This window comes from Corylus avellana, chromosome 6 (assembly GCF_965113065.1).
Source record: "Corylus avellana chromosome 6, dhCorAvel1.hap1.2, whole genome shotgun sequence".
NCBI classification, from domain to species: Eukaryota; Viridiplantae; Streptophyta; class Magnoliopsida; order Fagales; family Betulaceae; genus Corylus; species Corylus avellana.
The window spans coordinates 9,744,248-9,758,123 of NC_142495.1; the positions used below are offsets into that span (position 1 = coordinate 9,744,248).

At 35.3% G+C, this 13,876-nt stretch overlaps 2 protein-coding genes across 2 annotated transcripts; one reads left to right on the plus strand and one right to left on the minus strand.

The window, feature by feature from the left end:
• Positions 1 to 301: 301 nt before the first annotated feature.
• LOC132187852 (omega-amidase, chloroplastic-like) lies at positions 302 to 4,320 on the plus strand. The gene is made up of 11 exons (XM_088517524.1): positions 302 to 326; positions 446 to 528; positions 2,539 to 2,655; positions 2,736 to 2,957; positions 3,029 to 3,122; positions 3,193 to 3,267; positions 3,376 to 3,454; positions 3,554 to 3,569; positions 3,692 to 3,772; positions 3,937 to 4,019; positions 4,100 to 4,320. Exons 1-11 carry the CDS (start codon positions 302 to 304, stop codon positions 4,179 to 4,181), a joined length of 957 nt encoding a protein of 318 aa, XP_088373650.1. The 3' UTR covers positions 4,182 to 4,320.
• An 879-nt stretch (positions 4,321 to 5,199) lies between these two features.
• On the minus strand, positions 5,200 to 13,392 carry LOC132187317 (P-loop containing nucleoside triphosphate hydrolases superfamily protein). Its single transcript, XM_059601596.2, has 12 exons — positions 13,251 to 13,392; positions 12,796 to 12,883; positions 12,509 to 12,576; positions 9,719 to 9,795; positions 9,095 to 9,275; positions 8,811 to 8,867; positions 8,235 to 8,309; positions 7,976 to 8,095; positions 6,725 to 6,895; positions 6,118 to 6,231; positions 5,832 to 6,002; positions 5,200 to 5,506 (listed from the first exon to the last, which is right to left on the minus strand). Exons 2-12 carry the CDS (start codon positions 12,863 to 12,865, stop codon positions 5,411 to 5,413), a joined length of 1,200 nt encoding a protein of 399 aa, XP_059457579.1. The 5' UTR covers positions 12,866 to 12,883; positions 13,251 to 13,392; the 3' UTR covers positions 5,200 to 5,410.
• Between the last annotated feature and the right edge of the window lie 484 nt (positions 13,393 to 13,876).

Here is a 13,876-nt window from a genome sequence, read left to right on the forward strand (position 1 = left end):
TTTCAATATAAGCACCCCAAAAAAAAAAAAAAAGATTGATTCAAACTTTAACAGTAACAACTCTCTCTCTCTCACATGTTAACAATTAATGCTAATGCCACATTTCATCGATATGAGATATCTTGACTGAAAAAAACAGACTCTTAACTTTTGAATAAGAATTGTTACCGGAAGATTGAATGAACAGATGCAGAGACTTTTTGGGAAAATTGGTTTTGTCGCTAATCGCGGATTCTTTGGGAGTCAATTTAAGAAACACAAAAAACGAAAAGAACACCGTATAAAACGACAAGCCGTACAGATGGAATGCATTATCGTTCGCATCAGTATGAAATTACATATATAGCTATAGCCTATAGCTAGGCTGTTGGCGTTGACTATGACCATTAAAACAAACTTTCTTCTTCATGGGTACTGATTTTGCTCACTCTTGACTCTTAATTAGGTGTGATGGCATCTGCTTCAGCCTCCACAGAGCTCACCATGCTTGCTACCTCAGCACAGCAGCAACTACCTAGTATTGACAAGGTTTGCTTCCTTTACTTTCAACCTCAAATCTTGCCCTATATTTCGTCGTCCCACTTCTTTGTCTGGCCGCCTTCTTTCTTAGACAAAATGAGCTGCATACTCTTTTCAGTAAATCCCACAAATATTGCAGATTGTTTCAATTCCTATGCTAATTCTGTGGAGTTATCCCATAAATCTAGTGCCTATATAATCTATTCGTCATATAGTAGATAGGATGTTTTTCTTTTTAGGCTCCCAAATATATGTTATCACTTGTGATTGTGAGTATTGGTTCCCACGAGAAAATAGGAAAAAATACACTTTACCTCTTAAAATATCTATCAATTTACACTTTTAACTCTAATGTTTAAAAAGTGACACTTTACCCCACAAAGTATTTGACGTTGACACTTGATTTATGAAGTACTCTTTACCCCCCTGAAGTATTTTGGCTTGACACTAAGTTGACACTTTATCCCCCTAAAACTTAGTTACTTCGGGGGTAAAGTGTCAACTCAAAATACTTTAGGAGATAAAGTGTACTTCATGGGATCAATTGTCAATGTCAAATACTTTGGGGGATAAAGTGTCACTTTTTAAACATTGGAGTTAAAAGTGCAAATGGGTGAATAGTTTAAGGGGGTAAAGTGTATTTTCCCTTGAGAAAATATAAAGAAAAAAAAAGTAGTTGATATATTAAAGTAGATCCAAACTCATTAGCTTAGACTTTTGGGGTAAAGTGGTGAAATCCAAACTTATTAGCTTAGACTTTTGGGGTGTAATGTTCAAATATGCATATAAATGTTATTTTTAAATTTGAACTCATCTTTTCTTTCATCTTATATTTACCTTGATTTTTATACAATGCTGATTTTAAAAGTCACATCATTTTTTAGGAATAAAAGGAGAATAAAAGTTCTACGTATAGCATTACTCATTTAAATGGACCAATCACTTTCAAGAACTTTCATGGATGGTACCTGTATACATCCAATAAACACATATGGTACTTTCGTCTATTATACATCCATAAAATTAACGACAATTTACGCCAACCCCTTTCAAAACATGACATCGATATCATATTGATATTATCTAAAATTTTAACAAAAGTAATCAAACTTTAAATAAATAAATAAAATCAATTGCCAAATGGCCACCCCCAATAGCCGGTCATAGAGGGTCACCAGAATCACCCCTTGCTAAACGGTCACCTCCAATGGCTATGGGGTGGTTTCAGCCACTCTTATTTGGCCATTTGGGCCACATAAACGGCTGCCCCCTTGCTAAAAGGACACCCCCAAATAGCCAGAGCGGGTTTCGGCCACCACCATTTGACTAGTTGAGGGTGGCCGAAATCACTCCTAAGGGCTTTGGGGATGGTTCAACCACTCTTTGGCTGGCCATATGGGATGGCTCGAGCTACCATGAGAATTTTGTTAAGGTTTTTTTTTTTTTTTTTTTTTTAATTTTAATTTCTCGATCTCAACCTCCCTCCGGCTCTTAAGCCGGAGTTTTTAATTTTTAAATAATATTAATAAGACATACAAGACCTTTGTCAATTATTAATTGGGTTTGGCGTGACATACTGTTAAAATATTAGACTAAAATATTGAATGGATATATGTATCATCTGTTATAGTTTTTAGGAAAAAATCCACTTCACCCCTTGAAGTTTTAGGGGTTTTCAATTTGAATCCAAAAGTTTAAAAATTGGCAATGTACCCCCTAATGTTTCAAAAATTTTTAATTTAAACCTTCCGTTACTAATTTCCATCAAATTGGACGGAAATCTCTAAAATTACGTAATTACCCTCAGGCTTTTTTTAAAAAATTTCCGTCCAATTTAACGGAAATTAATAATAAAAGGTTTAAATTGAAAATTTTTGAAACATTGGGGGTACATTGCCAATTTTTAAACTTTGGGGTTCAAACTGAAAAATTCTTGAAACTTCATGAGAGTAAAGTGAATTTTTTCCTAGTTTTTAAAATGAAGAGTTTATTCAATTAGTGTTACCAAATTGTGGACAGTTTAAGATCGCCCTGTGTCAGTTATCTGTTACATCAGAGAAGAATCAGAATCTGGGTCGTGCTGATAATTTGATTAAAGTAGCTGCAGAGAATGGCGCAAGGCTTGTTGTTTTACCTGTGAGTGGACCGACATACATGTTTGTTAAAAGTCCTTAGAAGCATAATTAACATTGATCATCTTCTTCCCTGCTATAAAGGAGATGTGGAACTGCCCTTATTCAAAAGATTTCTTTGCAAAATTTGCCGAGGATTTTGACAAGGAGGATGCCTCGCCAACTTTTTCCATGTTATCTAGAGCTGCTGCCTTTCATGGGATCACCATTGTTGGTGGGTCTGTGCCCGAATGGAGTAATGGTCACTTGTACAATACTTGCTGTGTTTTTGGAGCCGATGGAAAGCTCAAGGCAAAGCATAGGAAAGTGAGCACCTTTAGACATTTGATTTGATTTGATTAAGCTTATAAAAGGTGTAACGATTGTGTTCTTTGCAGATACATCTGTTTGACATTGACATTCCGGGAGAAATTTCATTCAAGGAATCTGAAATCTTTGCTGCAGGAGATAAGCCTACCATTGTGGACACAGGTAGGCATTTGTGAGCAATTTTTCAAACAAGAGTTTACCACTCAGAACAAATTATAAATGTTCAATGCAGAAATTGGTCGTGTTGGAGTGGGAATTTGCCATGACATACGTTTTCCAGAACTTGCTATGTTATATGGAGCCAAAGGTTGTTCATTTCTGTTGAAATATCTCTGTTTTGTTTCAGAATATAGTAAGCTATGATATGAAATTATGATATGATATCTATGATCATGAAGTCAATAGCAAATGCCAGGTGCTCATATAATATGCTATCCTGGGGCCTTCAACATGAGCACAGGCGAATTGATGTGGGAACTGATGCAGAGGATCAGGTAAGAAGAACTACTGCCTAAGTTTTTTCTATGAAATATACTATAACCAGCAAATTTACTTTTCTCTACTTACAAATCCAAATCATTTCCAAATTTCAGGGCAGCAGATAACCAGGTACTCAAGAGTTATACATTTTTTTTTTTAAAATTTTTTTAGAATGAATGCAATTTTATTATGATTTTTTTTTTTTTTGGGGGGGGGGGGGGGGGGGGAGGGGGGGGTGGTTCTGGTTGTAGCTATTTGTAGCTACTTGCTCACCTTCTCGGGATTCTAGTTGTTTCTATCCGATATGGGGCCACTCTAACTTGGTTGGACCGGTATGAAAGTAATGACTTTTTATGATGTGACAATAAAAATTAGTGTTCTTTCTTTTATTTTTTATTTACAAATATGGATCCAACGTTTGACTTTTACTGCCAAGTCATCAAGTTGTATAACATTCATATTTAGAAATTGTTTTTTCCTTTTTTGTAATAAACAGTCTGGAGGGATAATTGTGAGCTCAGGGCATGAAGAGACTGTGGTGATTGCTGAGATTGATTATTCCCAAATTGAACTTCAAAGGTGGTATGCTGCTCCGATAAACATTTTATTCATATCATATCCAACTTTTTTCTCATGAAGGTGAGGAAATATAAATGCAGGAAAAGCCTTCCTCTTGAGAAGCAAATGCTGGGAGATATTTATCAGTTTGTTGATAAACATAATGAAGAACAAACGCCTTGAAGGGAATGCAGTTACTGGGGACATTGCTGTATTCATAAATTCATTAAAATAACAGGATATCTTCTGTAAAAATATGGACGGTCGAGATTTAATTTATACAAGTACACACATGACATGCTGGGGATAATTACGCCAGTTTAGAATTGTGTTAAAGGAGCTTAAAAAATACTTTAGGTATATATAAAGTTGTGTAAAGCAAAAGTGGGTCTGTTAGTAAAAAATTAAAGTGCTTTTTTTTTTTTTTTTTTAACTTGAAAAAAAAAATGCTAAAACGTAATTTTGGAAGAAGTTCGAAAATATAATTTTTTTAGAGAACTCTTTTTAGATATAAAAGTTCTATTTTCCAACAATCTCACACAGGCTCTTTGAGAGTTCTTTTATTGTGTTGGACCTCATTGATATCAACTCTCGATGCCCAATAATCTCAGAAGCTTAGTCAAAATATCCAATCCAATATCAAAGTCTATTATTAACGAATGGAGATCCAAAATGAATAATTATATCCTTAACTTTGTCGCTAACGATAAAATTTTTCTTTAAACTGGATTAAGAGAATTTTCTAGGTCTATAAAATTGTTAAGTACATTTTTTTTAATAGCATATGATAAAATTTCTTCTAATTTTGTTAATGCTATTAAAAAGAACTTGTATTTCTCTCGCACTATGCTTGACGGTTTTATAGACTAATTTTGAAGAAAATTTTCCAATCCAGCTCGAAAGAATACTCTATATTTAACGCTTGTTTTCACGTTTATATATATATATATATATATATATATATATATATATATATATATATCAACCTTACCCAAAGCATTATATAAATTAGTCTTACATGTAAACCTGGACATTACATAACAAGAGTTGAACAGATAATCTACACTGATGATGATGCCTGTATGGCTCACCCAATGCAACACTTAAAGAGCAAGCTTATAGATCTATTCTCATACGTAGGATCCATGCTCTTTAAGTTTTTTCACCCAATATCTGAAAACCATGAGGAAATGCACACCAGTAAGATTGTGAAGTGAACTCGACTTTTTTTATGCAGCTTAAGATTCTAATTTCCTTCTCTTCCTGGTTCTTACAATACAAAAAGTACATTTTTTAAAAAAGAATTCCATGATAAATAACACGTCAAAAATGAGCCAATAGAGCTATCTATCTCAAGGCACATCTTCCAAGCCACTTCAACCAAAAACCACAGGCCTGCATGGTCAACGTAGTTATGTCTTCAATGGAGCCTTTTTCTCCCTATCAGCTATTCGAGCAGTGGCTGTAGTATGTGACTTGAACCGACCTCTTCCACCCTCTTCCTTTTCCTGAAGAAAGAAAATCGCAAATGGTTGATTTTCTTTATGCAAAGTACACTTTTTTCCCCAAATCAAATTTCAAATGTGACAAACATTTGTAGAATTTTTGTAAGATCTCAAGTCTCTTCATACATAGAAAATCAGTGGGACATTATTGCTTGGGGTGGGCTGGGGAATATAAAGAATAATGATGGACCAAAAACAAATGAAGAAAGGTTTGCAACGACTCTTTTATCAAAGAAGTTCTGGTCCAAGGATAATGATAAGGCAGCCGTGTAGAGTTTTCCGGTAAAAATACTTTCAAGTCAGAGTAAGCAAGGGAGAGTTTGTGCACCTTTTTCTTAACAATCTGAACCACATCCTCATCTTGAAGAACATGACCAAGGCCACAATGCTGCGGGTAGTGCCTCGCACTTATGCCCCACACAAGCACATATTTCACATCCTTCACCAAGCTCCTGTGTATGTGATTACAGAAGTCTTCAACAGTGCAGCCACCCCTATCCTGAAATCACATGCCAAGAGTATTGAAATAAAAAGGGAGGAAAACCCATAAACTCCCATGCATAACTAAATTCACCCATTAAGATATATCTGAACTGAAAAAAGGGGCAACATACAGCAGAAAGAACTACAGGATCTGCGAAATCAGGTTGCTGGCCTTGTGGCTTTGTATAAACCCTTACAAGCCCCATCTCTTCCCACATTTTTGCAAGTAGTCTATCGAAGTTGAGCTGTTTAAGAAGTTACATGAACCATATAAGTTATTAAACCATTCACATCCAATAAAAATTCACATGCAATATAATGCTCAAACCAAGAAGGTATTGGACCGGATCATGCCCATTTTCAGTTTTTTATTGTTTTTATTTGGCATTGTCTTAATTGTGCTGGGGAATTTGTTGGGGTCCCCACACCCCCTCTGTGTATTTTTGCTTCTTTTTAGTTGATGAAATTTAATCTTGCTCATAAAAAAAGATAAAAATAAAAAATAAAAAATACACCTTACATGATATGTTTGGGTGCAAGTTAGATGAGTGGTAAAATATGTTTTGCATGTAGTGGACAATGAGGGAACAAAAACACACTTTGAAAGAAGAAAATGCACTAAACCACTCAACATCACTATTTGCTGGAAAAAAAGCTTAGGAAATGAGATGCATTCCATATTAAAACCAATATTTGGATCCCAATTAGAGTAGAATAAATTAGAACTGCAAAACCTGCCTTCAGATTGCAACTAATGACAACAGAACTAGGTTGCCGGGCTAATTTGTCCACATCATCAATACCGATAACATCTATCTTGTTGTAGACATATACACACTTCATGTATTTACGGTTTCCCTCAATGACATCAATAAGATCATCCACGGTGGCATCCTCACGAAATAACACCTGCAACAAAATCCATGAACAACTAAGTACACACTTTTATGGGGCACCTAGTAAGTAGTAAAGAGAAAGTATGATATAAAAAGGAAGTGTCAACTATATCAAAATATTGCAGGTGCAAAGAAGGTAAATAGACTCATCAAGATGGAATGGAGCCAACAATCAACAGTTAGAAGTACATGGTTTAGCACCAAAACACTATAAAGGGTCAACGATGCTGCAAAGGTGAAAAAATCCTCTGTATATTGGAACCCTATCTACCACTATCTTTCTGTTGTTCCTTCTACATCAACTTATTTCTAGTTGCTATGTGGGATCCATGGAAAACTAGTTCAAAAATAATCCATAAACAAAACTTAACGAGTGTAAGAGCATTCACATCCCGCTCAACAAAACTCTCAATTTTAACTAAAAAATCACCTTTTTTATTTTATTTTAGCTACCCACTTTTTTAAAGCACCTACATCTGGCTTTCTATTTTAATTTTTAGCTATCCACTTTAACTATTCCATTTTAATATTATTTCTCAATGATTTCTTTATTCTTTATTGAGAGGAGAGAGAATGTTAGAGATTAAAAAATGATTTGTTTTTACATTTGGTGAGCACTTTAGTAGATTACCAAATGTTTCTATAAATTGCTGAGCCGAATGAAGCTCCTTTTGCTCCCAATTTAGTATCCTGGCTAGCCAAAATAACATTTGGCTACACAAATAAGAATGCACATCGGACATTGTGAGCAAATTGCTACTTTCTTGTATTTAAATAATTTACATCAACAATGTGAACAAAGACACAACACAAGTCATTCTTTGGAAAATATGACCAAGGTCAGAAATAGCTTCAGACATCTAATGTGTATTGACCAGGATATTATTCTCTTTTTTATTGATAAGATAAAAAAAATAATAATAATAAATAAACAATGAATTTGTCATATAAGGGGAAAAAAGGATTTGCAGTTGACATAAACAAAAGTATATGGCTATGTGCAATAGCACGTTGCCAGCAACAACCAAGGTAAATATTTTTAACACTGGTGCAAAAGCATTAACATAATAAGTGATGTCAGGTTTAAACCTACCTCTGCATTGTGGATTTTGTATTCATGTAAAATTTGATAACAAAGCTTTTCATCCACATGAGTTAAAGGAAGAGTGCTGTTGAACGAAATGCCTCCAGTTTTTTTCTTTTTGAAGTATATCTGACAATACAACAAAACCACAAATCCAACCAAAAGTCCCAGTAGATCAATAAAAAAAAGTGAGAACAATAAACGAGAGCTATAAGAGAAAATTGTTGAGAATGTTGACATTCCATAAACATCCTCGAAAATAACATACTTGAGGTGGTCTCTTGTTTAGACGCAAGCCCACAGCTTCCAGCTCACTTGTCAATATTTGCCGATGACCCTCACTCTGAAGCATTTTACAGGAAACTAACATCATAACAAGAACACCTAGTTTTAAAAACATATATACACAGGAACTAAAATTCCAAAACAGGAACATAGCATAAGCTACGAACAGCTCAAACGGTAGAGCAAGGAGATAAATTTAAATGAAGAAATTAAGAGGAAAAAATTTCAATTTAGACAGTTATTACCGTGCAAAGTACAACATTGCACAAACAGGGGACAAGTAGGTGAGTCATATCTAGGAACAGGTAACACACGAAAAAGTATTATGCATTCTGATTCCATCAAAAAGGAAACCCTCAAATTTATGGAGTACATCCAAGAATTTTCCTTTGATGTTCATGATTTTCTGGTTTTCCATTTCCTGATGGAGGTCAAATTTTCATGAGTGACCACCAATATAGATATCCCAGGTGACCTAATCAAGAATTTAATACAACAATCACAAACTTGACTCATCAGTGAGCTATAGCAGCAACACTACCGCTAGAAATACACTTACCTTTGAGGCATCAAGAACCATCAATACAATGTCTGAAGACTTGGCAACAGCAATAACCTGAGAGAAGTCTTGTCAAATTATTGAATCTCCAGTATACCAAGCCATATTGAGCCGAAAAGTACAGGAAAAAAAATGCCAATTGAAAGGTCATCTATATTGTATTTAAGACAACAAACAATGATAAGAAATTTATTGATCATCCCTTTGCAAAAGTCTTATGATATTAATTGCACATACAAATGTTGCATGATTATCACAAGATAAAAAAAGTTAAAGGTATGTACCTGCCTCCCACGCCCCTTTCCTTCAGAAGCACCTTCAATAATACCAGGAAGGTCAAGCAACTGAATTTTAGTATCATTGTAGTGTATAATCCCAGGAATACAAGTAAGTGTTGTGAACTCATAAGAAGCAGCTTCTGAATGTGTGCCCGTTAACATTGTTAAAAGAGTTGACTTCCCCACACTGCAAACATGTTAAGAAAAAAAAAATTGACTTCTTCAGACATACGTACTAAAAAATCTATCAAACTAATCTGGTGGCTAAAAAATGGCGGGTGTATTTGGCAACCATAAAATGGCAGGTGTATTTGGCAACCATCTTCCCCCTTTTTATCATTTCTCCCAAAAAAAAATCAATTTCTTTTTTCCTATTACCAAACAACTTTCTTCAATTTTCTCTTGCAAAAAAATCAAATCTTATTTTACCTTTATATCACATCAATTACTTCTTATTACTATTCAAACAAAAAACTCACAACAAATCTATGTATGCTTATCTTTATTAGAAAAGGGGTGGGGGCACACTCAGCTTTTGGCCAAATATCAGGAGGCAAAAATTTAGTTTAATATTACTTTCTCTGTCTATTAAAAGATTACATGCTTGCTCAAGTCATAGACATCGCAAACCTTGGAAATCCTATTAGAGCAACACGTCCATGGCCAAACTTGGTAACTTCAAAACCCTCTCCGCCGCCACTAGAACCCTGTGTCATAGTTCAAACTAACAATAAAAGATGATACCTTGAACATATTTTCAAACAGTCTAAACCATTCAGCAGTTGTAAAAAGGACATGAAATTAAAACATATGAAAGAAACAACTCTAAATGTTAAAAGTACAAGATACCATACTTGCTAGCATCCCGCCCTCAAACAACCAAACAAATATCAAAGCAAGTGATAATTCATTGGAATTTAATAGATGAGAAGCAAAGACAAGAAACCTTGGGCTCGTTTAGTTGAGGTTTCAAACTAAAAAAGAGTCAAAAACTGTCTTCAAGTAACAAAAAGATAAGGGGAAAATATACTTTAGCCCCACAAACTTCCACTATATTTTTATTTACGCCTCCAAAATTTGAAAAGTGATATCGGGGCCTCCTGTACTATCACTATGTGTCAAATCAGATGGAGGTCATGTATGCCACACATGACCTCTTTTGTTTTTCTCTTCCCAAATTGCCCCTTTTGTCTAACAAAAATATCATGTGAACTGTGGATTTTCAAAGTGAACAACGAGATAAAACATCTTGAATGGAGCTATGTTTTGGGCTTTGGAATTTTCGTTGTTCAAAACAACACTGGTTTGTTGTTCGAAATGCTCCCCAGCCAGCTAGCTCCCCTTGTCAGCCAGGGAGGTCCCCGCCAGCTCCACCATAGGAGCTCCTTTCACTACGGTTGTTCGATCTTGGATTTGCTGAGCCATTTCCATGATTATAACTTCAAGCTTTGCTCCAACTAGTAGAAGTATCTGTCTCACAAATTAATTACCCTGTATCTTAATTGAGTTTTGAAAAACCCTCTGTAATCTAGTCTAAATTTCTATTTGTTTTATCATATACATATTGCCTTTCACTGCTTTACTTTTTTTTTTTTTTCTTTTTATAACTAATAACCAGTCTTAATAAAAGCGTAAGGTGCCGCAAGGTACACAAGGAGTATACAATAGGGATCACTTAACTAGAAAAGGAAAAGTGAACAAGGAAATCATCAAAGTTAATCGACGATGGGGATACAAACGCTATAGTCCAAAGATACAAAGTATGTAAACACGAGGATAAAATGTCCTGGGGACCTTTCCAAGTCCTCAAAGCAACTATTGTCTCTCTCACTCCATAAACACCAGAAAAGACAAATAGGCACCATCTTCCAAACTACGGCACTCCCCCTCCTTCCAGAAGACCACCAACAGGCAAACAACTCGGACACCCGTCTAGGCATCACCCAAGACATCCCGAAACGACCAGAAAAGGCACTCCACAAAGCATAAGCTACCTCACAATGAAGAAGAAGATGGTCCACCGTCTCCTCACTTCTCTTACACATGCAACATCTATTCGTCACAATAACGTGCCTCTTCCTTAGATTGTCTAAGGTCAGAATTTTGCCCAGAGCCGCCGACCACTCAAAGAAAATCGCCCTCGGAGGAGCCTGTGTCTGCCACACACTCTACCAAGGGAATCTTCTTTCTTCAGTGCAAGCTAAGGAGTAAAAGAGAGACTTGGCCTTGAAAAGGCCTCGTTTTGAAGAGCTCCACCATAAACTATTTTCACAGCCACGTCTCACTCTGCCTGAATGCAACTTAAACCTAAGACTTCTAATGTCATCAATTAAAAACCTAAACATTAATATCTACTTCGACATGTTCCTTTCATCCAACTTGAACATGTAGACGCCACTGAAAGGCGACCTAGTCTTGCATTACTCCATACTTTTGTGTCATAATCTTCCATTGCCCACATCTGCATATCATCATTTCCAATGCAAAGCATAGCAAGGCGGCCTCTAGACTACAAACTTCATGTATTCAAAATAATTTTCCTTGTACTAAGGAAAAGGCAAATCAAACACTATCTAACTCTCAGTATATTCGCAAAATGCAATAACTTCATTGTTGGTCATAAGCCAATGAAGCCTACCACATAGTCACCGCAGATACAAATTCAAAGAACTCGTCAAAGGCAACAATACATCTTTCAATTGCTTCCATGACCATGTTTTTTAATCAAAAATCTCACACCGAAGACAATTATAAAACATGGACTTATACTTTGTGGTGAAGACTTGGGTGAAACAATTTCTACTCAATCATGTTGCCACACTGCCACGCACGAGTATGTTGTCCCCAAATCAATCCCTATCACTGGCAACTCTCCTTCATTGGCCACTCTTGACGTCTGGAAGATAACGAAAATCAAGTAAATGAATGAAGACTCTTGAGTCAACGACCCCCTATACTACCACAGTTCACATGGTATTTTGGTTAGACTACATTATAGAAGGGGCATTAAGTGAAGAGAAAAACAAAAGAGGTCACGTGTGGCGCACCGTGACCTCTTTTCCGTCTATTTTGACAATAAATGCTAATGGAGTGTCTAATTTGACACATGGTGGTAGCATACAAGGCCCCGATGTCACATTTCAAAGTTTGGAGGCACAAATGAAAATGCAGTGGTAGTTTAGGGGGCTAAAGTATATTTTTCGCAAAAGATAACTTACAAACATGATGTTTTAAAGGTTTTGTTCTCCTAAACTGAAACAACTGCTCTAGAAAACATCATTTTGATTCCCTCTTAAAAGAGTTTGTTTTCAAGAATAATTTTTTTGACACAATTTCTAAAAACATGTTTGACAGCACACTTTTGCACTATATATCGTTTTTGTGAGTTTAAATAGGGTAACTGAAAAGGGGCTAGCATACTTTTGGAGGCTCCAACAATTGAGTCCTTAGCTTGGCTATCTTCGCCTTGAGCTGACCAAGATGATACTCTGCATATTCAATTAAACAAAGTACATTTACCCATCAAGTAAAACCATCATGCTTAGTATCTCAACAAGGGTACATATACTTGAAGATGATATGAAAGACTAAAAATTTGACAACAGCAGTTAAATATTGATTCTGGGAAAGACAAACAAACATAAAATAAAGCATGCCCAGATAATAACTTATGATTAATTAGTTATTGAGCACTAAATTAGAAGTACCCGTGGCTTTGTTTTTCTGCGTCCGAGCCATCTCGGCTTCGATTTCTCTGATCTTTTCTATGATACCCATTTTTCCTTATGACTTCAGCTGCAACCACCAAAATCAAAATATAAGAGAAAAAAAAAAATTACTTTCTTTTTGCACAAAAATTATAGTAGCAATCTGGATAACCGGACATATTGAAGTTCAAACAGAGTACTGCTGAGAAATCGTCGGAAAGAAAAAGAAAAGGAAGGTTAGAAATAATAGAAGCAGCCAATTCAATCCGATTATCTTTTTCTTTTCTAAATTTTCTTTTTTTCTGTTCCTGCGATTTCTTAGCAACCAAATGGACCGTTAATTAATAAGATAAAAAGAGGTTGGATTTTTATTAAAATGAGAACTTTTTAAAAAGCAGCTTATGCTAATTTCACGAACTGGGGCGCAAACAAATTGCAAAGAATGAATGAGTTACCTCGATTGGTAGATGACTCACTGTCACTCAGTCGCCGGCGATCTCAAGAGCTGATGAGAGACAGAGATTTGCAGTGACGCTGTGGCAGGGATTTGAAGGCCTTAGAATGTATGAAAGAGATGGTAAAATAGTTTTAAGGGATTTGAAGATTTGCAAGTGACACTGGACTAATATTTGGAGGCCCATTTTGGAGGGCATGGTCCACGAAATTTTTTAAACCGACACAATTAATTAATAAATAAATAATGAATACAATTCCTCTTTTGGAATTCTTGTGTCGATTATTATTATTATTATTATTATTATTATTATTATTTCTGACTTCCATTATCTAACATAATCTAGAGACAAGATCTATTTAGTATGAGTAATGCTATCTCTTATGTCATTTTTGTGTTCTTCCAAGAATGATGTGGCTTTTAAAATCATTATTGGGCTAATCGATCATTATTGGATGTTACTTAAATTGCGATTTTAAAAGCCACTTCATTTTTAAAATGATACAAGAAGAACTTATATAATTATTCATTTAGTATGCTTTACCAAGCATACTCGAGGCAAAGTATTTTTAGATTGAATACATATGTAGGAGTTGAAACTTTTTGAATTTCATTGCAATATGGAAA

Excerpts from the sequence above, each read along its gene's own strand:
- LOC132187852 (XM_088517524.1), top strand. The coding sequence starts at position 302 with ATGGAATGCATTATCGTTCGCATCA. Across the intron at positions 327-445 it reads ATGCATTATCGTTCGCATCA|GTGTGATGGCATCTGCTTCA; the intron begins GTATGAAATTAC and ends ACTCTTAATTAG. Across the intron at positions 3,268-3,375 it reads TATGTTATATGGAGCCAAAG|GTGCTCATATAATATGCTAT; the intron begins GTTGTTCATTTC and ends AGCAAATGCCAG.
- LOC132187317 (XM_059601596.2), bottom strand. The coding sequence starts at position 12,865 with ATGGGTATCATAGAAAAGATCAGAGAAATCGAAGCCGAGATGGCTCGG. Across the intron at positions 8,868-9,094 it reads GAAAGGGGCGTGGGAGGCAG|GTTATTGCTGTTGCCAAGTC; the intron begins GTACATACCTTT and ends GACTTCTCTCAG. Across the intron at positions 8,310-8,810 it reads TGGTTCTTGATGCCTCAAAG|AGTGAGGGTCATCGGCAAAT; the intron begins GTAAGTGTATTT and ends AAAATGCTTCAG.